Here is a 25,843-nt window from a genome sequence, read left to right on the forward strand (position 1 = left end):
GAAAATATGTTTAAAGCGGCAATTCGCGCGCATTTCCTTCTTGCTGTCACTCCATGATTCCATGCCTATTTTGTATGTTCTTTCTTTAACTCTTCTTGATGCATCTCTCATTTCTGTTGCTTCTGTACTTACTGTGATGCTGTGCCCTGATTTGTAAAAAACGTTTTTGATACGTCTAAGTAAATGGCTCAAATTCAAGCCTTTTTCAACCAGTTCGTTTCCTTGATTTTATGCTGTGCTGCCTAGGTAGCCCTTATGTAGAGCGCCCGAGCGAAGCCGCGGTGCAGCTGCTGTGCTGTAGAGGGAAAGCCTGTCCGGAAGTACGTAGAACCCCATTGATCTAGGTGCCGGGTGAGCGCATGCACTGCAGCCGAAAGCCATAAGAAATAGTCTAATTTGAGTTTTTATTCTCTGGTGCGCACTGCTCGTGCGCTCTACATAACGATGACACGAAATATAGTTTTGTGTTCCAAATACTGCGCTACAGTCTTATCTTTCGGACGTGTACCTGCCTGCTGTCGAAGTGTGCGCGGGCCCAGGCTCGTCAAGCTGCGCTCGGGCGGCTTTTACCCGTCACCCCCTTTCTCCTCCAGAGATGAAATAAAGTTTGCTCTGTTCTGTTTTGAATTCTTGTATCGAGAGAACAATTTCAACTGGAATCTACGCTGCTTGTCGCGCATGGATGAGCATGAGAGCATGTAGAACGCTCCGAACACTACCGAGCTTTGGATATGTTTCGAAACAAGAGCGGATACACTCACTGCAAGGAGCGGAGGGAATCCACTTGTAGAGCGCGTCGCGTGTTTGGGAGAGCTGCGCTGCGTGGCTTACCAGAAAGGAAACTAGCTCGCATGTTTTAAAAACCACTCGACTTTTTATTACAGTCAGACGTCGATGATCTGCCTGCGATTGGCAAATTAAATGAGCAGGCGCAGATAATGCGAGCAGTCTTTAAATCATCCGAATAAATTCCTTTTTTTTTTCTTTTTCGAATAAAAGAGAGTTTAAGGAGGATGTGAGAAATTTTGAAGCGTATGGCCCTCACATAGGTGTAGTCCATATTAACAAATATTTATCATGGGTTATGCAAAAATGCTTACTAAGCGGGGTGTATTTCCTTTCAAAATATGTCTGAATGGGCTGCTAAACATGGAAAAATTAGCGAAGTAGTTTCAGGCTAGAAACGAAATGGAAGCTTCCACTGCAGAGATTATTGTTTTTCTGGGAAGAGCAGATTATTTTCGCAAAAGTTTGTTCATTATGAAAAGGGGGTCACTTTTAGTCATAATTACGATCTAGTTTCTGGTACGATGCGCGTCGCCTCTGGATGAAGTCGGAAGCATTTTTCTGGAAAGGCTCGCCTAATGCTATTCGCGTGATGTTGACAGCGATGCTGCGATTTTTTCTGGAATCTTTATTCACAGCGATCCCTGTGCTAAAATACCGCCTCGCTACCACCACGGTCGCAGGCGCTTTGTACTGATAATATTCGCCATCATGGTACGTGCATGTATTAGGCAGGCCTAAACGTAGGACAAGGTGTCGTGATGTGGTCCATGGGTCTATTCTGTATAGCCATGGAGGGTTCTTGGATGCGAACTCTCCTGAACGTGAGGCGTAAGAAAAAGGTCCTCTTCAGAATTCGCATTTCAGTACTTCCCTGTGTTCTCACTGCAGCCGATGCTAAAAAGGCGTTCTGCGCAAAAAGCTGGGGGATAAGCAGCGCCCTATCTCAGAAAACGCTGTTGAAAAGTGCGCAATTTACTAACTGTTATTTGGACAACTCTGATTCCTTTCACCCAGCAAAGCATCTTTAAGTCGCGTACCTCGAAAAGGCTAGGGCACGCAACATCGTGGCTAGGCTTTTCCTAGGTGGGGTTAGGTTGCTCATCCTCTTGGGAGGATCCCAGTCAGTGTGCGTTGCAATACGCTGCGATGTGTGGCCGAACAGTTTCCACGCAGGCTGTTGCATTCGCCACCCCAGCAAGCATGAATTGGCTAGTGTGCTAATTTTCAAGCATTATTATTATTTGTTAAGTCACAACGGAAGCCAACTGAAAGAAGATATTGTCAAAAGAAACTCGTACCTGAGCGGTAGTAGAGGCCGGTCAGTACATGCACATACTTGTTTCGCGACTGTACATGCCAAGCGAAGAAACACGCAAAAAGCCGTGTACATATAGTCATTAGTGCCAGCATGCGTTTCCTCCCGCACTGCGGTGGCCTGGCTTTGTTTGGAACCTACTCGCCACGCTGGCTTAGCTTTATGATGTTCGGCTGCCGAGTCCGAAGACGTGGCATCGAATCCCGGCCGCGGCGGCCACATTTTCATGTAGGCGAAATGCAAAAATGTCCGTGTGGTCAGTGCACATTAAGAAAGTCACGGGATGGTTACCGCCGTGTAATGCAAGATTCAGAGACATCTGTTAAGGTATTCGTATTTTACGACGTCTCGAGGAAGAGAATATGAGAGCGAGGTCATATCTGTATAGTTCTAGAGCGCTCTTTTTAGTTTTCCACCCGCACTCGTTTTTCGACTAGCCCTCCACTCCAGTACGCCCCTCTAGGCGCGCGGCGCCTCCGATAACCCTCTCAGGCAACGCGTTTCGCAGCAGCCGCCGCAGGTGGACCATGCTACATTCCCCCTGCGCTCTCGCCATACTCTTCCTCCACCTCCTTCAACGGTAACCACCCTGTGGTTGCGCATTCCTACGCTCTCGCCATACCATCCTCCTTCCAAACTAACCACCCACCAGACGGTTCTCGTAGTAAGCGCAATCCGGTTACACCTTCTCCCGCGCTCCCCGTACCCTCCTTATCCATCGTAACCCTCCTCAGGATGCTTCCGGTGGTAAGCACCAACCGGTTACGCCTTTCTCTGCTTCGTCATACCCTCCTCCTTCTATGGTAACCAACCTCCGAGTGGTCCCCATGGCAACGCACCCACCAGTTGCACCGACTGCTACTACCATTGCGACGTAAAACCTAGGAACGGGCGCTTAATACCTGTCGCTGTAAAACCCCAGGTACTTTAAATTAATTCAGAGCCGTCCACCGCGTCGTTCCTCGTAGGGCATGTGCACAATTGGGAGATTAAACCCCACATATTACACGATACTATACAGTACCATAGAATGCCATACCATAGCACACCACCAATGATTGGAATCATGCTTTAGTTCATGAAACTGGAGAGTCGGGATTTTTCTGCCTGCCTGCCTTTCATTTCGCATACCTGTGGCCTGCTGTGTGCCCCAAATACATGAATACAGCATTCAACCAGGAACTCTTATTGGTTTAGTTTGGTTTATGGGGGTTTAACGTCTCAAGGTGACTCAGGTTATGAGGGACGTCGTATTGAAGAGCTCCGGAAATTTCGACCACCTGGGGTTCTTTAATGTGCCCTGACATTGCACAGTACACGGGCCTCTAGAATTTCGCCTCCATCGAAATTCGACCGCCGCGGCCGGGATCGAACCCGTGTCTTTCGGGTCAGCAGCCGAGTGCCATAACCCCTGATCCACCGCGCAGGCTGCATTCGTAATGGGTTTTAACATAATTTTACGTGCCTTTTAAGCACTCTGGACGTGGGATGTGAAGGGCTCCGGATTCTTTAAAGGGCAACTGACTACCCTCTGGTCGAAAGGGTAGTTACAGCCATCGCAATCAAACTACTTCGCCATGCTCCTCTGCTTCCGTTCCCTCCTCGAGATTTTTCTCTCGCGCGCGTCGTCGAGTAGGCTCCGCAAGGAAAAAGCACCCTTCCCCCTCCGATGTTAATAGGAGGCATGGTGTCTGGTGGAGTGCGTCACATCTCTACGTCATGGCCCCGCCTTGAAAAGAATTCTTTTCTTGGTTTTTGCTTGCTACCCGGTCTAGTTGAGGGGGGCGGGGGGGGGGGGGGGGGGGTGAGCGGCAGGCCTCCCAAAGCCCTATTTTGCTCTTTGGGTCTCCTCGCGGTGTTTCGTCGCGTTTTTTTCTGTCCTTCCTCTCCCCAGTTGCTTGGTTCGTGGACGAAGATGGGGAGCGAAGTCCCCATCTGCACTCTCAGGGGAGATGAGGTAGAGGGAATAGGGATATAGGATGACACCTAAAGCCACGGTGGTTAAGAGGCAAAGTCGAGAGAGGGAAGGCCTCCTCTCCGCTAGCAGGGGAGAGAAAGGAGGTAGAGGAAAAGGAGAGAGGGTAGAGGGTGGGAGGATAAGAGGATTAGAGGGAAACCGTTGTCGCCAATCAAAGCAGAGATGAGGAGAGTGGAGAGGGGTGCGACGCACGGGAAGGTTGTGGAGGGTACTAATGCTAACGCAAACTCTGCCGCATGCATGAATCGCATTGATAATCTGCGAATGTTTTGACTTCGACTCAGCAGCCGAATGCCATAGCCTCTTAACTATAACGGCTGGTATAAAGTGAGCGAAAAAATTATGTACTCGTTACAGCCCGGAGTTTAGTCTTGTTTTATGACGCTTAATTCGTTTTTAGACATTCTCGTTCTCTCGAAAAACGAAAGTACAACTTAATAAAAAACAAGTCCCCGCTAGAAAAAAATTTAGGTTACTTCACTTAGGCCCACAAAGCATTTGCAAGGCTGCGAACTATTCGCGAAAGTACTTGCATCAACTTTACAAGAGCATTCAGGTAATGCTTAAGTACACCGGCTTTGTAGCGCGAGAGACGCTGGAAGCAGCACCAGTTCAACCCCCCGCACTTGCAGGGGGTTGAAAGGCTACCTGGTTCAGACTGAGATCACCCAATCGGAGGCGTCGTGTTAGATAGTCCTTAATAAATTTCTCAAGTTTCAGTCTTGTTTAATGTGCTACGCGTTGTCCGCACAATCAGTTATTGGAGGAGTTATTGAAGACAAGCAGTTGTGCTCCGCTCATTTGTCAGGACCTCGGCGCCCCAGTTATCTTCTGACCTCCATTTCTCGTCTCATAGACGTCTAGTTTATCTCCTGTTGTTTATACGTTCGGGAATGAAATTCGTAGCTACATTTTCTTCATGCACATAATACTGATGCCAGTTGACATGCTTGCCTCATGTGCTACTGAAAGAGACGCCTTGCACCACTTACACAAACGAAGCCACCTCATTACGAGCACTTAGACGTGCTGAAAAGCTTACTTTTGCTGTAAATGCGCAAAGAAAAGAAAAGAAAAGAAAAAAAGAAATCTGACTTACCAACGCGGTGTAGATGCAGCCGGCTAAACCAATAGTAAAACTACACCAGTTGGCCGACAGGCCAAAAACTGCAACAATAACGTCAGTAGTTTCAAAATATGTCATCACAAATAGAACGTATTATACATCCGTATTACATTCAACACTGCCGCAAAAGCATGGGCTAATTTCTGCACGAGCAATGAACTCATATTTAATTCACCAGACCCCCGAATTGAATGCATCGGTTGAAATTTGGCGCAAACAGCCGGTGTAAGAAGAATTTCCTTACTTCCCACCAACGCTTTCTTTCAAAAATCAGTTTCAAACAGGATAAAAAAAAAGTATATTACTTTGCGGTGCCATAGAAAGCTATGACATAAACCCTTTACGAAGATACATGAACGAATGAATGATTTCCGGCGCGTATCAACATTTCAGCAGCACTATATTTTGTTATGCTTCTAGACAGAAAGAAAATTAGTTTATATAATTACTTGCAAAAAAACATTTCCAAGGGCTGCTATAAAGCCTCTCCTGAAGCTACCTAAGATGGAATAAATGCACACGTCAGCAGTAGCTGCGTGTGTAGTTTTAGTTATTAAATATTCAACGATATTGTAAGAGTACTTGCTCGTTGCAACGGCCGCCGCTGCGGGAAATATCGCCACAGCTCCCATGGTTTGCTGTAAGATGCCGGTATAGAGTACAACGAATGAGCAAAATTTCATCCCAATGTTTACTATTCTACACGGTCTCAACAATACTTACACTTAAAAAAAAGTAGAGCACGCAGGATGTCAATCCAACTTTGTCCCCATAGCGCATCCTCAAGTACTGAAAGAAACAAATGTGCTGTTGTGTTCAACGAAACTAAGAAACTGGCGTAAAATCCTGTCTATAGTCGGATACAACTCGTCTGCATTGAAGCTCCGCCGTTGTTGAAATCCATTGTTTAAACTTTTCTTGCTACATAAACAAAAAATTAATCACAAGAAAAAAAGATGTTCTGAAATTCTGATACTTGAATTGTTTAGTAAGGTCAAGAATTAAAAACCTGAAGTCTTTTACAAAAAGTTCTGATTGGCTAGCGGAGTAATACAGGGCGTCGAGGACCATAGACCAGTGTTATCAAATGCTGTTTTTCTAAGTTGTATCCCATTATAGCAGGCACAACTGCATGCTTGCGATAGAGCATTCATTTTTCTTACAGCGAGAGCTGTTATGGTCTCAAACCCCGAGATGCTGGTCTCACGATGTCCGCATCATAAGCTCGTAGGCTGGTCAGCTGTCAGGACCGGCTACGCAGCGTTCCCTCTATCAGATCTGGTTGGAAAGCCGACATCTTGCTGCAGCGTAAGCATTCCTACATGCTCAAGACCAGGAAAGAAAGCAGCGAGCCCGTCAATGCCCACAATTCGTGCTTTAGGCTGACAGGCGTCGGCGTGAAGACCCCGTATAGCGCGTGCCACAGAAGCCGTAGTAAAGGTAGTGAGGAGAATCGAAGGTTTCACGAAGGACTTTTAGAGGCAATTTCGGGACAATCCGTTCGGTTACACTTTCTCCGTATACGGGATCGCTGCGTTTCCGCATTGGCGCCGTATTGGCTCCGTTTCTGGATTAGCGTCGGCTGTCCAGTCTATCCTGCAAGAGGTGGTTCCGACTGCCTACATCACTACATACCATTTGAGCACCCTCTGTCGCTGAATTTCACGTTACATCACCGTAACCGTGCAGTAAATTTGTTTCTGAAGTTTTCGTGCAGCAAACCTATGCAAACCTGCAAGGTATTGGTTGACTGACTCCAGTGGCAAGGAGTGCGACAAACATGGAATATTTCTGAAGAATCATGTCTCTCGCGCGGTGTGTAAAGCGTAATACATGAGTTGATACGAACAAGCCCATATCACACATGCCTAAAGCGATCAACATCACCGCAGCACAGCTATAAGTGATGTGCATCGTGGCAGGTTTTCCATTACTAGAACGCCAGGAAATTTCGAACAACTCAGGGATGCGAACAAAAAAAATCGCCTGTTGTGAGCCAGAAAACCTGAGGGTGACCATAGCATTCCACTAACTGCCATTTCAAAAATCTAACAGAGGCTCCACTGCTTTCGAGCAGTGTGAACAAGTGGGGACTGACAACGCCACCTCAAAAATTCGCTTTCCCTTTCGTCCCGTCTCGTGTAGGGTTTCTCCTGCAGAGCATGGCAGCACGCAGGTCTGCCAGCCCCACTGCGGCTCATGGCGATATTGAGAGCTCTGAGTGCACTACGTCTCATAGAAGTGCACGAAAATCGAGGGTAGATGCAAGCATCAAATTCATAGCCGGTAATGGGTGTAGCGCGTTCTAGAGCTGCTCAAAGATAGTAGAAGCCATGTATCGGCCACGTTTATTGGCTGGTGAGTTTGTCCCATCTTTTAACGCACCTTTCCTTTTTGGGCAGCTCACATATGCTTTTCCTGGCTGCTTTCGCAGCTTGAGCGGGCTTCGCGATCAGCTGCTTATCTTATCTGAGCAGGTGCTTTGCCTTCCTTTCCCGCTTTTGGCGCTTTGCGGGCCGCCGCGCTCACCTCATTCTGTTTCTTGTGCTGGGCTCGGTGCTCAGTCTACGTCACTGCCTTCTCTCTTTAACGCGCTGTAGCGCTCGCCCGTTGTACATCGGCCTTACAGACGCGTTGGGCCGCCTTTTCACCTTGTTGTGCGGCTACGTAAAAACAGATACGCGAGCCTTCCTGCCTCTATACTCAGACGGCTAAATTCCACTGCCATAGCGGCAGTTTAAAAAACTAGCACTTGGTACCAAAGAACGAACGGATGAAAGGGGTGGAAGGTGACGATTTTCAACCCGCAGCTCGAGCAGCTACCAGTTTGAGCCAGTTGTTGGAGATGCTACGGGTAAGCTCATCTTCAGTTCTGTGTTTCTGCATGTGGATCGCCGGACGTCCCTGCTGTGCTCAGGACTTTCGAGACACTCTGCGTTCTGTCGTCAACTTGAGTGATATTAGTTCCATCGGACAGTTTAAGATGTTTCATGCTTGGAAGGTTACCTGCAAGTAAGTGTTAGCGAAGGCAAACTGGCTAATACCGGAGAACCACAAGTAAAAAACAGTCGGTGCATCGTAACTGACCATGAGCGGAAGGTAGTCAAGATGAAACTCCTCTGGCTTCCAGAACATATGAAGGATGTGTATATTCGAGGCGTTCCACGTTCTTGCGGCAGAGTGGCATCAGTTGCCATTCGGAACTTAAGGGTCACGGAAATGGAGCAGATGCGAGCATTGACAGAAATGTTTTAGCGCACAACAGGAAGAGGACGGCGAAGGAAGACAGGAACACGCGAGCGCTAACTTTTTTTATTTATTTATTACAGATACCTGCAGCGCCCAAGGGCGGGAAACCTGCAGGGGGGAAAACACAATAACGTCTGCTCATTTGGCCGAAAGATACACGTAATAACAGAAATATAATCACACAACTAATAGATGAGAAAAAACATGCACTGAAGGAAGACAACCACGCTCCAGAAATAAAATAACACTAATGAAATGGAAAAGACACGCGCAAGACAACTGCGTGCCACGTCACACATCAGATAAAAATGCGCGGAATTGACCTTCCGTGCAGCACTCAGTGACGCCGGCTGGTAGCCTGTTCCACTCATTGATCGTCCGTGGAAAGAACGAGGTTTTATAAACATCTGTGCGACACTTAATCTCTCGGATCTTCCACTGATGATCAACTCGAAAAAAAAAAAAATGAGGTTGAAGCAGATACCGGTCTTTTGTAATCTCAAATGTTTCCTACGGTTAGCTAAAGATCCCCAGCCAAGGTGGTTTTTAAGAGACGTGACACTAGTTGAGAAGCTGTAATTATTGGACACAAATCTCGCAGCATTATTTTGGACGCGCTCGAGCATATCACATAAGTAAGCAAACTGGGGGTCCCATACAGGACAGGCGTATTCAAGAATTGGTCGGATGTAAGTGAAATACAGGAGTTGTTTGACATTAGACGGTGCTTTATTGAAATTTCTTTTTAAGAAATTAAGCATTCTGCAGGCTTTGGATGTAGTGTACTCAACTTGCCTCGTCCATGTTAGGTTAGATGAAAAATAAACGCCGAGGTACTTGTATTCAAGTACTTTTTGCAAGGGAACATTATGTAGTGAGTAATTTGTTTGTAATGGGGAACGCTTTCGAGTGAAAGAGACAAATTGGCATTTTGTGGCATTCAAAGACATTTGCCATTTTAAGCACCAGGACTGGATGGAATCCAAGTTTCGCTGTAGTTTTAACGCATCAGAGGAATTTTCCACAACAGTGTAAACGACACAATCGTCAGCATAGAGCCGAAATTTGCAGGTAAGATCCAAGACAATATCATTGATATAAATCAGAAAAAGAAGGGGTCCAAGAACAGACCCCTGCGGTACACCTGAGGAAACGTTTACATAATCTGAGTGCGAACCATTAATCAAAACACGCTGCATGCGGCCCTGAAGATACGAATGAAGCCAATCGATGACACTGGGGTGCAGACCAAGACAACGTAACTTATGTAACAATAGTAAATGAGGTACAGAGTCGAAGGCTTTCTTAAAATCTAGAAATACGCAATCTATTTGAGAGCCACGGTCAAAGGAAGAAACCAGATCATTACTAAACTCAAGCAACTGAGTAGTACAGGAAAAACCTGACCTAAAGCCATGCTGAACTTCTGTAAAATACCCATGAGAGTCAAGGTGTTTTATGACTGCACTATATATTATGTGCTCCAACGTTTTACAACACACACTCGTTAAAGAAATCGGTCGGTAATTAACAACAGAGCTTTTTGAACCACTCTTATGCACTGGTACCACATTAGCATTTTTCCAGTCATTTGGCAGAGACGCCGACTTAAGTGATGATCGGAACAAGATGACTAAGTAGTAAGATATTTCATTCGCACAAGACTTTAAAACAAAGTTAGGAACACCATCAGGACCACCGGCAGAAGATGAATTCACATCACTAAGCAATTTTGACACACCTTGGTGAGTAAAAACCAATTCAGACATGGTTTCAGTGACAGATTCACGAGTTAACGGAAGTTCTCCGATGTAGCACAATGGCGCAAAAGAAGACTGAAAAAAAGCATTAAAGGGCAACTGAAGCGGTTTTAGAATTCTCTGAGTTTAAGGTGGCCGAATGTGCGAAATGTGCTGGTAAAGCCTGCGAAATCGTTTTGCTCTAGCATTTGAAATGGTGGCGTAATGACCGAATAAAGTCGTTGTCGGTGTTCAGGCTTCTCTGAAGTGCACAGCGACGGGCACAGGCCCCGATAATGACGTCACGTATGACGGCACTACGTTTACAGCGAAGAAAGGGTTATTTCATGGAAGAAAACCGACGCCATCGAAGGTGAAGCTCACAATGCATTGTTTGGCGCCATCTGACGACGCACAGCAGCATGCAGGCGCAAGCAGCGGACATCTGAAGTTTCGGCGATAATGACGTCACTGCCGAGTTTCCTTGCACTCCTCCAGCGTAGTGAGGAGAAGCCTGAACATCGTCGCGGTTTTAATCGACGATTATGTCACCATTTTAAATGCTGGTGGAAAAATACTTTGCATGGTTCATCTAGAAGCTTGATAGATTCGAATTCTTGAATAACCTCGAATTATCAAAAAACCGTTTCAGCTTCCCTTTAAAGCAGCATGCCTTATCACCATCATTAGTAATAACTTCACCATCATGGTCTAAATTCGGTATTCCGACTTGTTCACGTCCATTGTGTTTCAAAAACGTCCACAATTCCTTAGGATTATTACGCAGTTTTGATCCCAAGTCATTTAAAAAGCTATCTTTAAGAGCTTTAATTTCAGTTTTTAGTGTACTGCCAAGAGCCCGAATCGATTGCAATACTGCAGGGCATCGATTTTTTTTGTATGATTCTAGAAGGCGATGTTTTTTCCTGATAAGCTGTCTGGTTTGCCGTGTGATCCACGGTTTGTCGCGGCGGCGCTTTCCGGAAAGGCTTTTAGATGGGATATATTGATCAATTAGGCATTCCAGCTTATTCTTGAATACTTCCCAAAGGGAACTACAATCTAAATTGTGGTTAAGATCAATAAATTCAGGAAGGAAAGACGCAAGTTTGTTCCTCATTGACGTATAGTCTCCCTTATTAAAAAAGAAAACCTTTCGTGATCGACCTTTTGAAATTAAATAAGGAAAATGCCGAACATTAGCGACAACACAACTGTGGTCGCTTATTCCCGGTATGACCACCGTGTCACGCACTACTGAAGGCCGGTTGCAGAAAAGTAAATCTAACACTGAAGATGAGTGCTCAGTTTCTCGTGTAGGTTCAGTGACGTACTGATATAGGTCATTAGTAGTAATTAATTCATAAAAAGATGAAGATAATGAAGAATGATTCGCACGAAGAGGTTTGTAGTCTACCCATTTGAAATCAGGCATGTTAAAGTCCCCACCAAAAAGAAAGTCATTTTTTAAGCTGAGTAGAAATTCAGACAACGAACTGAAAGCGTCAGGGTTGGTAGCGGAAGGAGGACGGTAGACAGAGCCAATAGCCAAATTCTTTCCATTGTTTAGGCGAAGATTACACCATACTGACTCGCAACCATCTAGAGGCGCTGTTATTAATGAAGAGCTAAAACATTGGTCAATAAGTAAGAACATCCCCCCACCATGCAAGTGTCGATCACTACGGTACGCGTCATAACCGGTGGGAAATACTTCAGAGCTGAGAACGGAATTATTCAGCCATGATTCAGTGCCAATTATAACAATGAGGTTTTACAGAGGAAACAAGAGTAGCAAATTCTTCAGTTTTGTTTTTGATACTCCTGCAATTCACGACGAGAGTTATCAATTCAAAATTTGATGACGCCAAGGGCAATTTATTATGAACCGCACAGCAGAAAATGTAGGCATGTCGTGGTCTGACATCCCGCATGTGCCACGAGCAAAATAATCAGTTACAGGCAAAATATTGCAATTCCTTCGAAAACAGCGCGATAGACTGCTTGGAACCACAGATATCCCCCAAACGGTCAGTCAACTCTGCCTCGATTGTGTCGCGCGATAGTTGGCAGCTTCTATTTGTGATGATGGTGCAATCTTGATAGACTGGTGAACAGTTAGATGTCGCACAGGGGTCTTCTCTTGGGCCAGAACTGGGTATTGCACTAAGAACTTCACTTGATTGACGTTTCCTACAGTGCAGATCGAGGAACCCCTCGTACCCGTCCATGAAATTTATCCAGTGTTCACGGAGGCGATCATTCACACACCTCGCACTCTGACGTACATAGGTCTTACAACAAGAAGTGAGTACACTATAGGCGACTGATTCCGCACATTTGATGAAGTTGTCCGCATGTGTCTTCTTGCACCCAAGTCTGTGAGAGGCGCCTGGATTGGTCAGTCTACACAGTTTTTGGGCCGCCGCGGTGGCTCAGCGGCTATGGTGCTCGGCTGCTGACCCAAAAGACGCGGGTTCGATCCCGGCCGCGGCGGCTAGAATTTCTTTGGAGGAGAAATTCTAGAGGCCCGTGTATTGTGCGATGTCAGTGCACGTTAAAGAACCCCAGGTGGTCGAAATTTCCGGAGCCCTTCACTACGGCGTCTCTCATAGCCTTAGTCGCTTTGGGACGTTAAACCCCATAAACCAAACCAAACCAAACAGTTTTTGGAGCTTTTCTGAAGCGAAAAAAAAACAACAACTTCAGCATTGCTTTTTCCCAATCTTTTCTAGTCGATGTGACAAGCCATGAATGTACAGAATAAACGCGATTTTCTGCCTTCTAAGAGAAGCTTGGAAGGCGTCAGGCTGTTTTAATGACTTACTTCGTAGAATGCCCTCACAGACGCTAACCCAGGCATGAGCAGGGTACAAAGAAACAGTCAGCCGGAGGATCTGTTCGTTAAAGCTGGCAGTCATGAATGAATGCGAATCTTTTCTAGTCGATGTGAGAAGCCATGAATGTACGGAATAAACGCGATTTTCTGCCGTCTAAGAGAAGCCTGGAAGGCGTCAGGCTGTTTTAATGACTTACTTCGTAGAATTCCCTCACAGACGCTAACCTAGACATGAGCAGGGTACAAAGAAACAGTCAGCCGGAGGATCTGTTCGGTAAAGCTGGCAGTCATGAATGAATGCGAATCTTTTCTAGTCGATGTGAGAAGCCATGAATGTACGGAATAAACACGATTTTCTGCCTTCTAAGAGAAGCCTGGATCCAAGGCGTCAGGCTGTTTTAATGACTTACTTCGTAGAATGCCCTCACAGACGCTAACCCAGACATGAGCAGGGTTCAAAGAAACAGTCAGCCGGAGGATCTGTTCGTTAAAGCTGGCAGTCATGAATGAATGCGAATACTCTGCAACGACATGCATGGGTTCTTCAGAGCGTGCCAGCTACAATGTTCTCGGAACACAGATGCTGCGATTATTTTCACAAAACTGCCGTATGAATGCGAAGTGTCCACTTTATTTTCGAGATCCTTTATGATTTTCGTATGCCATATAAGAAAATGATCAGCTATATTCAAAATGTCGGGTGTGCATGGTTACCGTGTGGTCTGCCACTGGAGACCGGGCGCATTTAGTTCAGCCGGTCTGTGAGCGAGAAAATTTTTGAAAAGAGCACTAAAGGTTCACAAACTTTTTACGGCGAGAGCCATTACTGGGAGCCCACCCTGCGCCACCGTATAACTGAAGTCCGTTGTTACAAGCGGCCAATAGAGAACACGAAAAGAAAGAAGAGAAAGAAGAAAGGGTGAAAAATTAGAGACGAAGAAGGGAAAAAAATGCAAGGGCGCCGTCGCGGAGGCACAAAGGAGGAGAAGGAAAAAAATATCGGTAGAACTAGACTACGGCTTGGTCTAAACATGACGGCTGTCGCCAAATGTGTTAACTACGCAGTACCCTAGTTTAGCTAATTGTTTTTGATGCAGTGTTGCAGTGTGCAGTGTAAACAGTATTCTTACAATTGTCTGCAATAACGGTGTTAAATATGCTGAAAGCGTTCAGAAGCGTTATTATTTTCAACTGTTTCATGATTTTCTTAAAGACTAGGGCCTTCTGCGTCCACTGCGTCTGTGCTGCACTAGACTCCATTTTCGCTTGATTGCTGAAAAATAAGTTATATTTAGTTTTTTCCATCAGAGAGAGAGAGCTCTTTAATGAAAAACAGAGATTTTAGCCGGCGTGAATATTCACTGACATGCTACTCTGCGTAGGGGAGGGAATAGGGGAGCAAAGATGGAAGAAGGGTGGTAGAAAAGAGTGCGGTCATTGAAGAGGCTTGCAACGCAATAGCTCACTGCATGATGTCTTCTTTGGAAGAGACCGAAATCAAGTTCTGTGCATGTACAGCGGGGTGATCAAGTGTTCGGCAATTTAGAGTTTGTCTGAAACACCAATAGCGTCTAAATAGGCAAATAAGAATATTACTGCACGTCGCTGCTGTCTCTAGCAACCTAAAGGACCTAATATAGAGTCCACTGTGAGTTGCACTTGGGTTATGGACTGCATGCATTGTTTATAGTGCGCAAGTTCGTTGGCGTACTCTGGACATGCGAAAAGATAATGAAGTACAGTCTCAATTGAGCCGCAGTTTTCACAATACGGACTGTGTGCTTGCTTGAAACGGTATCGTAGACTGTTCGTAAATGCCACATGAAGACGAAGGCGATGATAAATTGTTTCTAGATGATACGGAAGTCCGAGTGGTAGTCTTGATTTGAGCTGTGGGACGATGAAATACAGAAAGGGGTAATGATAACTTGGCGAGTTCCAGAGGCGGTTCTTTTCATCCTGGGTATATGGTTTGGTGAGTTGGGTCGCATCTGATTGTGTGAAGAAGATGCTCTTGTAGTTACTGTGCTGTAGGCCTTTGCGGGTTGTTTCGGCTGCTCTATCGTTGGCCAGGATGCCGCACTGAGCTGGAATTGATTCGAAAATTTTACAGCGGCCTTCAGCAACAGCCAAATGGTGCCGGTATCCAATGTCATGGGAAATTAGCTGTTGATTTGTTCTTTTCAGTAGGTTGGACAAGGTTTGTAGCGCTCCTTGTGAGTCCGTGAAGATTACCCAGCGTCCTGGGTTTTGGCGCAGGATATAGGACACAGCTTCTTTTCTTCCGTATAGCTCTTCTGTGATGGAGGATGTCCTACGCTTTAGTTGCCATGAAAGCATTTGGCCTGAAGAGGGCACAAAAAGGCCGCATGTTGAGGAGTCGTGAGAAGTTGAGCCATCAGTGAAGATGTGTGTGTCTTGCGAATACTTCTCAGCTAAGTAGCTCAGAGCAGCTTGTAACAGCGCAGCCTGCAGCATGCCGTTCTTCGCAGTAACACCCGGTATGAAATGTTTGATTACAAGAGCTGAAAGAGTCCAAGGAGGAAAAGCTGGAGCTAGTATGTTTATGTGGCTGTGTGATGGCAGGAAGACACAATAGCTGCACAGCTTCACCAAAGCAGGAATTGCTGTGGGTTATATGGACTCGGTGCAGGAAATGTTTTTCACCCTGGAGTACATGACGTAAATGGGTTAGAATCGTTACCTGAGCGGCGATGACTTTGAGCGGTGAACATCCTGCTTGCGCAACTGTTCCCAAGGTGGAGGAGCTGTTCGGTAGGCCAAGGCAGATCCGCAGGCAGGTGTTTCGCGCTGCCTATAGCGTCCTCATATTTGTTGGAGACATTTTCTGCGAAATCGGTAAACTATGTCGCAAAAGGGCTGCAACATAGGCCTTATGAAGGAGAACCATAGAGCGACAATTGCAGCCCCAATGTATTCCTGCCATCACCTTGAAGATTTGGGATCCTGCTGCTAATGGGCAAGTACAGGGTGGAGCAGTGTGGTGTCTCAGAAAGTCAACTTCTTCTCCAGAGTTGCAGTTTTTTGTATTGATGACAACAGTCAATACGAGTCCATACGAGCAAAGAATTCCGCCAGTGTGGTTAAGGATCTGCATTGAAGCTACCGTCGATTTGTGCATCCAAGGCTCTGGTTACTTCGTCGATGAGTATTTGTGATGCAGCCCATAGGAGAAGGAACATTCTGGGATACTCAAATAGGCTATCACAGAATTTTTAAAAAATGTAGACATTTGAGCTGGTGTTAGCACTGGTGCAATTGACATCGACTTCATTCATCAGTATCGGGTGTACTGGATGTTCAAGCCACATGGCGAGAAACCATTGTTGCCATTTTATTCAGCTCACTCAAAACTTGTGAAAACATCTGTTGCACGTCTTGCCTTCCTTAATGTCGTCAAGAAGTCTGTTCCTCACCTCATGCAGGGGAGTTTTTTTTTACAGCAGTGCAAACGCTTGCAAGAAGTTGGTTGCCCTCCCCGTGTTCTTGAATTTGTGAGAGAAGGTGTTTTGAAGAAGTTGTGCCTGCGGAAAACGGGTGTCTATCAGGAGGTTCAGCTTAAGAAAGAAACAGTTGCCATTATTTCCAACTTTCGTAAGCTGAAAAAAAAAAATAGCGCAACGGGCAGAGGCTAGAGTGGTCTTTTCGGCACCGAGCAAACTGAATGCTTTGTGCATTAAAAAGGCGATGGGAGTTAAATAAGTGACAAGTTGTACAAAGAAACAAGGCTTAAAATTCCTTGACTTCTAAAACAAGGTATAAGAGATACCTCTTTCATATGGAATGCAATATGTAGGCCAAACAGGCAGATGTCTGAATGATAGGCTTCGAGAACATGGTCGTGACATAGAGAAAATGTACGGTGAAGGTTTCTCAGCCCACTGCCGCGAGTGCCAAGGTATGCCGCTCCTAAACAAATGTGTTGATTTAAAATTTACAAAAACCGACTCACATGTTCAATTATTGAGGCCAAATGGATCGCAGTTTTGGGAAATCAAAATGCTAGCAACTCCTGTGTGGCACAGCTATCAAAGAAACTGGCATATCTGGGTGACAACTGTAACTAGCTTGTCTTGTTCTGCGCTGATGTTCAGACTGTGATTCAATGGCATAAAAACTACCTTTCCTTTGCGCAGTATGCCATTGTTGGAAGTTAGAGCTTTTTTGTGTGTGTCCTATGTGTTCGTGCCTTGGTCACGCTACACATATCTTTAGAGCCTTTTTGCAGCTGTTTTTGGAATGTCAGGTGTCCTATCTGTTCGTGCCTTGGTCACGCTACAGATACCTTTAGAGCCTTTTTTGCAGCTGTTTTTGGAACGTCAGCCGTCCCTTCCAATCGTTAGATCATTGTAAGGCTTACTAAAAGGAAGTTTTTTTTTTTCTCCCAAGAAATATATGTCATCATCATCATCAGTTTGCTTACGCCCTCTGCAAGGGAAAGGGCTTTCCCATAGCTCTCGATTAACTTCGTCCTCTGCCAGCTGCGGCCGCCTTATCCCTGCACACTTCTTTACCTCGTACACCCACCTCAATTTCTGCCGCCCACTTTTACGCTTGCCTTCTTTTGAAATCCAGACCGTTACTTTTAACAACCATCGGACTTCATCCTTTGTATTACATAAGCTCATTTCTTCATCTTGATTTCGACTAGGATGTAATTCACCTACGTTTCTTACCTGGCCCACGTTTGCCTGTTCCTGTCTCTTAATGGGGCATTGACAGCCTATTTTCAGTGATACGCTCTTTATTGCATTTAATTCCCCCACGTCAAACTACAATTCTCCGATGTTTCCGTTGATTCGGCGCGATCGTTATTTTTAAAACGAGTTTTTTTTTCATTTCTTTTTACAAACAGCTAGCTGATCTGGCGACCTCTGCTCGACGACGTCACAAGGGCATAGCCGCCCGCTTCGTCTGCTGTGCGCTGTTCGCTGTGTTAAGGTGCTTGCATGCATGCACATTTTTTTTTAGCTTAGCGAAATAAAACGCATTTCCAGTGTTTTCCTTTCGGAAGCCTACAGCACAGTACGCGAGCTTAGCTATCATTGGGAAAGCCACTTTTTTTTGTGGCGCCCGTCTTCTTATTGATGAGCAAACAGGAATCGATGCATGGGCCTCTGCTGTTTTATTTACACATAGAAGTATGCTATTTGTATATTATGTGTGTGGCCTCTCTTTAGCAGCCAAGTGCTACCGTGTGTGAAAAGCGGAACGTCCCGTGCATGCCTTTGCCGATGTGCGCCGTGAAGAACGGGGCAGTGGCGTTCCGTCGCCGCCTTAACTGAGTGCTTGCAGCACGAAAGGAGCAAACGGAAAGTGGCGAATGCGACGGCTTCCCCGCTGCATGGATGCTTCAGTAGCTGTGTGCGTGTGTTTGCCGAAATTACATTTTTTTCAGCTGGTAGAACTCTTTTGCAAAACTAAGCTGCTGGGAATACACAACGCGACTCTAATACTTCACGGCCCGCACCGACGGATAGCAGCCGCTGTCTTCATTTCACCCCGGCGTCGCGCGACTGCTCCGACTCCCGAGGCTGTACAGGACTGCTCGCTGTTTTTTGTAGAAAAAAAGCTACACTACTATAGTTGGGACGCATTTCGCCGTGAGCCACCGAATTACCTTGAAACGACCTTGAGAGAAGTCATGGCTAGTGTTGCTATGTACATATACCTAACCATGTGGGGTCCACTTAGTGGTCCACCTTTGACCTTGAACTTTAACATTCAACTTTGATCTTCACCATTGACCTTGCCCTCTGACCTTGACATTTGACCTTGACTTTTGACCTTTGATTTTTACCTTTGACCTTTGGTCTTGAACTTTGACATGGAAGTTTGACCTTGCAAGTTGTCGGCAGAGGCAGTAAGAAAGACACGTGGTAATCACGTTGTGTCGCGTGATTTAATTCACAGTTGTGACGTCAGGTATGGGGTATGTATAAGCAGAGCTGTGCGCTTGACTTAGACGCTATGGAGGAAGGAGAGCGCGCTGAGGAGCGCACGTATAGTCAACTACATCTTCGAACATTGCGGCAAGCAACTTCTGACCATCCGGCACACATCGCTCGCCGGGAGCGGGCTCGTCAGGGGAAAAATGAGACTGGCAAAGCTAAACGAGCGGTGGAAACACCAGAAGAACGAGAAGAGTGACTTGCCAAGAGACGGCGTAAAGAAGCGGAGAAGCGACGAAGGCAATTAAGCCACCGGCGACACGTCGGTCTCAACTACTTCTGCCACCGACAGCTTTCGCTACGTGAAACTTCGTTCGGCAGAGTTGAACCGCTGTCTAGCTTTTTTCTGCTGCTTGCAATCGTTAGGCAAAAAAGTTGTGTATCAGCGAAATGAGTGCTTGAAGATAATAGTAAATCCATTTAGCACTTACTGTGCTTGCGCAAAGTTCTCCCAGGAATGCGATGATTCCGACGACTGCAGTCCCACGCGGAGGTTGCTTACGTATATCTGTGCAAAAACTGAACTGCTCGTTTGCATGGCATGAAACGCAAGGTGGGCTCTCCTTATCTTAAACATTATCGACTCTTGATCAAAAATTGTAGTATTACTCGTTTACACACTACAATAGGCGCCGAGCTTTCAATCTGCCAAAGAGGGGGGGGGGGGGGGAATTAGCACCCTCTCTCTTTTTCTCTCGCCCTCCCCCCTGCTCCGGGCATACTCCTCGGCAAGACATATTTATTTTACTCTCAGGATACAGAGTACATTACAGAGAGGAGCGGCAATTCACCGCAATATAGAAGATAAAACAAGGCAAGGGGGCCAAGTACTGATCCTTGAGAAGCTTCAGAACCAAATGGTACAGTAGAGGAATCAGCGTCATTAATGCTGACAAATTCAACACGAGAAGAAGGAAATCCACGGATCCAGTTAAGAACTGCAGGGTCAATGTTCAGCAAAATTAGTTTATGTAATACCAACGAGTTATTAACTTTATCGAATGGTTTAGAAAAGTCAAGAAATATTCAGTCAGATGAAAAAGCGGACTACAAATAGAAGGGCAAGTCGTAAGTTAAGGAAAGTAGTTGAATGTCACAAGAGAAAAACTTTCGGAAGTCATGCTCTGTTAGAGAGAAGAAATTGTTACCTTCGAGAAAATTAACAAGATGTGTAAATAAATGTACCTTTATTTTGCATGCTATTGTTCTCAAAGATATGGGTCAATGGTTAGTTGGATTCTGTTTATCTGCGGCTCTATGTACCCGTATGACCACAACAGTCTTCCAGTCATCAGTAGTACTCCTTGACTAATAATAAATGATCTAATAATGATCTAATAAAAAAAGTCTTTGTGTGGCAGTGATTCACGTGAACTTTGTGTTGGTGATCGACAAGTGACGAACAATACGTTGGCGCTGATATAAAGTGGCTGACGGGACGAGTTTGTTTTTGCTGCGCGCTTTTTTTTTCGCTCCACTATACTTCGCCGTACCTGTCGGGAAGCGTGCGGCTGGAAACAGCGACATCGCTCTCGGCGACTCTCTGCCCGTGTGAATGTGCCAATCCGTAACAGAAGATATGCTGCCCCGTGACCCCATCGCTCAGTCTTCTGCAGCAATGTTGTCTCAGTCTTCGCTCAGTCTTCTGCAGACACTGCAGCAATGTTACCTATGTTGTTCTTTGTTGCACAATGTTCAACAGCTTGTTACAATGCTTACGCAGCGTTTCAAAATGTTGCACAACAATAGCACACTTACAGCAATGTTGTTTAAACATTATTGAAGGGATGTTGCTGTAATATTAGACAACAACATCGCTACAACGTTACACACGCAACTCAGCCCATATGTCATACTGCCATATGTTTGTGTAACGTTGAAAAATGTTGTTTTATGTTTACCCATAGTCTGTTTGAGCGAGCTTTTTAAAAGCTGAGCGATCTCTGTAGTTTTGGAAAGCGTACTAAGCAGCTAAAACTGCTGATTAACTTTTAATTAGCTCAATATTGGTGTCTTGAAAGAATAGCGCTTTCGTAACCGCGGTGAAGACGATAGATAAAAAACTAAAAAATATATTCTGTCCAGCTGGATGATATTATAAAATAAAACAGCGCAAGAGATGCGCAGTGGTGCCTGTGTATAGCGAAGCACGAACATCCGGTTGGCACCCGAGAAAGAACAAAGAATATGGCGCTTGCGGCGGGATGCTATTGTGGTGGTTGGTGTTAATCAGTGTCAGTCTGTTCGCCAGAATGACGCAGTCGGGCCTAATCAAACATTACAATGGTGTCAAAGTGCTCTTTAACTTGTGTAAGTGGAAAGCGAGCGAATAATGCATCGTATCAATCCTCGCCGGCAACGAGCGGAAGCAACGAAGCGTGCGCGTGGCGGTCTGCGAGCAACTGACCTCAACTCTATCGGTCACGACTGCTCCAAGTTGGCTGAGGGACTCGAGATCATTTTTGTAGGATGCAACACTACGGCGGATGAATGCCAGAAAGCGCGCCATCATAACATCGGCGAAAAACGCAGTAAGTTCTTTTACGCGTTTTACGCATGGCTCATACAGCTGCCTCGGCACTCTTATTTTGGAAACGCGGACCTTGAGATAAAGAACCAGATAATCCTTGCCTCAATGTCGTCTCGTATCCGGAAGTGCAGCATGCTACAAAGGCGAATGTCTGAGTACATTTAATGCTGTGTGCCCGAAATCTACAAGAGCGCCGACCGCGACTCTAGTACGCCTGCTGCGCACAAGCGTGGTCAGCACCGTAGCCGACAACACAATTGAAACGTCCGACAGATGCCCCGGAAAGACCCGAGGTGAAAGATGTTTAATCTAAACCCCGTAGTATTAGATTGTGGTTGAAGTATTCTGGCGGACAGTTCATTTTCGCCGCTAACGTGTGATGTACCGGATTGACATGCCTCTCGCCAATTGAAAGATCCAGATTAAGAGTACTCCCCAATTTTTTCACAACCCTTCTCCACTGCTCAGAACTTCGGGGAGTAAAGGTTAAAATTTCAGTGTGGCTTGCAGAGCTGAAAGCGGAAGCAGTTACTAATAAATTGCTCTTATGCGACAAAATGTTCTCTAAAGCGCCGTTGTGGTCTTCTTGTCGCGCGCGGGCTCAGGTCTCGAGCTCGCGAACTGAACCTGCTAATAATGTGTTTTGCTTCCCGTATTCGTTTGTTCTTTTTGGGTTTTATTATTTTTGTCATTCCACGCCATGGTTGCTGGTTATTGGTACACATGGACTGTCTCACAAAGACCCCTTAAATTCCTATGTCTCTGCTCCCTATTCGCAGCACTTGCAACCCAATGAGCAGCCAAGTACCTGGTGATGAAAATTGCTAATTGCGGTACCTCATCGAATGTAGATCTGGAGTGGTACAGCATGGAATATACATCTAGAGCGTTCTCTCTTAAAAGACGGCCGTGAGAATATCAAAATCAGTTTTGGTAAACAGTCACATGGTTTTATGTAGCCAATCAGAAGCGAGTGCTTTGAAATTTTTAGGACAAAAATTCTCCTGGGCACTGGGAAAATAGACACTGTGAAGTATTTTTTCCTCGAGAAGACGAAGTGATGGGCCCTGCCACTTGGCATAACAGCAGTAACTTAGTACAGTTATTGAAATACTTAAGTGAGACCACACATATCTGTCGGATGTGGATCACAACAACCTTGTGTTAACAGTATCAGAGGTAGTTCTGATGTAGCCATGTCACTTCCAGAGCATCACAAGTAGGTGAGAGCCTCGGTTTGCCTTTTTTGAAAGCGACTGCTGGGCTAAATTTTTCTTTGCACATCAATAGGTCCTAGAGACTTAAATTCAAGACTCAGATTAAGTTTCGTGAACTAGCAACAGTCGGATTTTCCATATGCAGGCTAATACGGTGCACAAATTGGAATAAAATGATCCAATAATTTATAGAAAAGAACATGTATAATGCCCTTGGACCCTTTACATTCCAGTAGTTAGTAACTTAATTTCTTGCCCTTTATTTAACTTTCTACTCACGCCTTCAAAATTTGTCATGGCTCACAATTCTCACAAGATTGGATAATAGGTTTTGTATATCATTCGCTGCAATGGCTGATCACACATCCTTCTGCATTCTTGGTTTTGAACTTTTCATTGTCAGGGAAAAAAAAGTTTGCTGGAGTCACAGATAAGAAGGTGCAGTCATATGCAGCTGATTGACAATGGTAGGCCCCAATGGTATTGCCCCAAGGATTAAGCAAAGGTGAGAAACTTTCTGAATAAGCCATTCACCTCAGTTCCTTGTCAGATATATGGAGAGATGTAGCTGCTGCAAGTACAAGATGCCTTTTAGGTGCATTGTGCTTGACGAGCACAACTAGCAGCACATACTCTGACATATTCAACTTGGCCGACAGCAGGCCTTAGTCTGGACAGTACCTGTGAAGCAGTTAAGACAGTGGCTGCATGGTGGTATTGCAAACTAGTAAATCTATAGAATACCTCTCCCTGCTCATGTTTTTCTCTTTTTATGCATAGTATTATTTACAGATGTGCTCCTGGGAACAACAAAAATTTCAAAAACAAGGTGAATGAGGTGTTCATATCAATGATGTGCAACGCCGACTCTCAACGATACCGTGCTTTGGTTGCGGACACGAATTTATTCTAGCATGACCTCTCCGCTGTCGTAGCAATGTACTGAAAAGATCATAAATTTCATCTAAGCTCAATGTTTCGCACTCTTGATGGCATGTTTCTGTCAAAACATGTCTATGGTATCAGGGATTGCATGCAAAAGCTAGTTGAACGTTTTTGTTCTGGCAGATATTCTCCATCAGATTTCCTAGTTTCAAGTGTAACTTTTTTTTTTACTTTGTACCACTTGGGCTACACTCTGCTGGGACTCGTGCAGGATGCAGCATTGCCGAGTACAGGCCCGAAATGTCTCCATTAGTTCCGGGGTCAAGCTTCGAAGAGCAAAAAAAAGTGTTTCTAGTCACTCTGCAGATTTTTTTGACTGTTTAAGCACTGCCTTTCTTACAAGTTGTTGGCTGGTCAAGCTATGAAAGGCAGGAGCAAAATCTTCAAGGTGTGCATGCAGCACGCATGCATATATTGTATGTTACTGGACGGTTGTTTTAAATTTCCTAAAACGTTATATAACATTGCTTAAACGTTTCAGCAATGATGCAGCAACATTGCTGAAACATGGCAGTAATATTGTTGTGATGTTGCATGCTAACGTTAGCTGAATGGGATTTCAAGAGGACATTATCCACGTTGTAGCAACATTACAGTGAGAGTAGTAGTAGTAGTAGTAGTAAAAGACTTTTATTCGACCATAATTTATAGGCCGAGCATGTCGACCACCTGGGCGACCAGAAGCCGCTGTTCTTCTTCCCCGTCAGCGCCAAGCCAGTCGAGCCAGGTGGTGATGGATAGTGAGGGTGGAGGAAGGAACCCAACTGCTGAGCAGCCGGGCAATAGAAGAGGCAATGGGCCAGGTCCGCATAGATACAGGGGCAGTTGGGACAGGAAGGGTCCGATCGATAGCGATAGAGGAAGAGGCGGGACGGGGTGATAACTGCATTCATCTGAATGTGCTGAAGAAGGCGAGACTGCGGCACCGTGAGTGATGCATTGCTGCAATGTTCCTGCAACATCTTTTTCTACCAGGGTAGTTGTATGTGCTTCCTCCGATGTCACCAATACTTGATTTTAAATCGCTTCATCTAGAAATACGTTTGGAGGCCATTGTAATGGATTAAAACAGGCAAATTTGTTGTCCAGAGTCGACGCAGACGACTGCTGCCAGCTGCCTCCTGAATCTGCTCTAGAGACCGGGTCACTTTGGCACTTCTCCCTTATTGTATGCGCGTCCTGCGATGCAAGCAATCATCGATTTGAGGTGACTGTAGCCAAAACTACGCTCGACAACCATTTGTATGCGCTAAAACGTATGAATTGCAATCGCCGAAATCACCGAAATCACTGCAATCGCCGAAATTACACAAACGAATCCTGCGGACTCGCTAGGCCTCGTCACAAAAGTGCCTGCGGGCTGCCGTCGACCAAAATTTAATTATCTGGCAAAAGTGCGCCGCTGATTACAGTTGAAGTGTGAAGATATGAAATGTAGCCGCTCGTTTAGTTTTTTTTTTTCTGCACGGATAAGGTAGACACAAGCGCAGTTTTTCACGCTGTGCCTCACCGAGCGTGTAGCTTTCGCTCGGCCACACAAGCCCAAGCTACGAGCGGCACCGTGGCGCGGTGTTTTACCCGTATGGCTTGCCTTGCCGCTCGGTTCTATGCGCAGGCACCAAATGAAAGCACATCTTCGCTGCTGCATGTCCGTCGCGTATGTCCCCTTGACTAGAATGATGTTTCCCACTAATGTTTAAGTTTATAGAACGCCGTACCCCCCACCGCACTCTTCTGGTTCCCACTTTCCTCACTCTTTACACTGCTAAGATACGCGGTCGTTGGTTGTGCTGGCATCGTCGTTGGTGTGGTGTGACAGACCGGTGTGTCAGCGACGGCATCTGCATACCGACCAGCCCATCGGCCGTCGATCGGCGTCGCACCTGCCTAGTGTGATCGGACCCTAACCATGCAGACGGAAACCTACATTACTGTTATCGCTGTTGCGGCAACAGTCACTCATATATAAGGGACGACTGCTACTTCTATCGCCCACGAAAGTACAGGGAACGAGACATATAGTTGAGCGCATTTCAGCAACGATAGCAGATGATGCTACTTCATGTACGCCCTTGTGACGTCACGCGCGCATTAAGTACGGCAGCAGCTGCCGGTGGGAGCAGTTCCCCGGTTCCGATTTCGAT

The 25,843-nt window shown here is 45.6% G+C and overlaps 1 protein-coding gene across 1 annotated transcript in view; it reads right to left on the reverse strand.

The window, feature by feature from the left end:
* The window catches only part of LOC149354197 (sodium-coupled monocarboxylate transporter 2-like), a 71,650-nt gene that overhangs the window by 33,623 nt on the left and 12,184 nt on the right, over nt 1-25,843 (reverse strand). Inside the window, exons 2-4 of the mRNA XM_089577469.1 lie at nt 5,932-5,997; nt 5,795-5,846; nt 5,182-5,249 (exon numbers count right to left, since the gene is read on the reverse strand). Coding sequence (XP_089433595.1) covers nt 5,182-5,249; nt 5,795-5,846; nt 5,932-5,997 — 186 coding nt within the window. The remainder of the gene's footprint in view (nt 1-5,181; nt 5,250-5,794; nt 5,847-5,931; nt 5,998-25,843) is intronic.

Source organism: Amblyomma mixtum, chromosome 3, assembly GCF_055824585.1.
Source record: "Amblyomma mixtum isolate Tamu chromosome 3, ASM5582458v1, whole genome shotgun sequence".
Lineage (NCBI taxonomy): Eukaryota > Metazoa > Arthropoda > Arachnida > Ixodida > Ixodidae > Amblyomma > Amblyomma mixtum.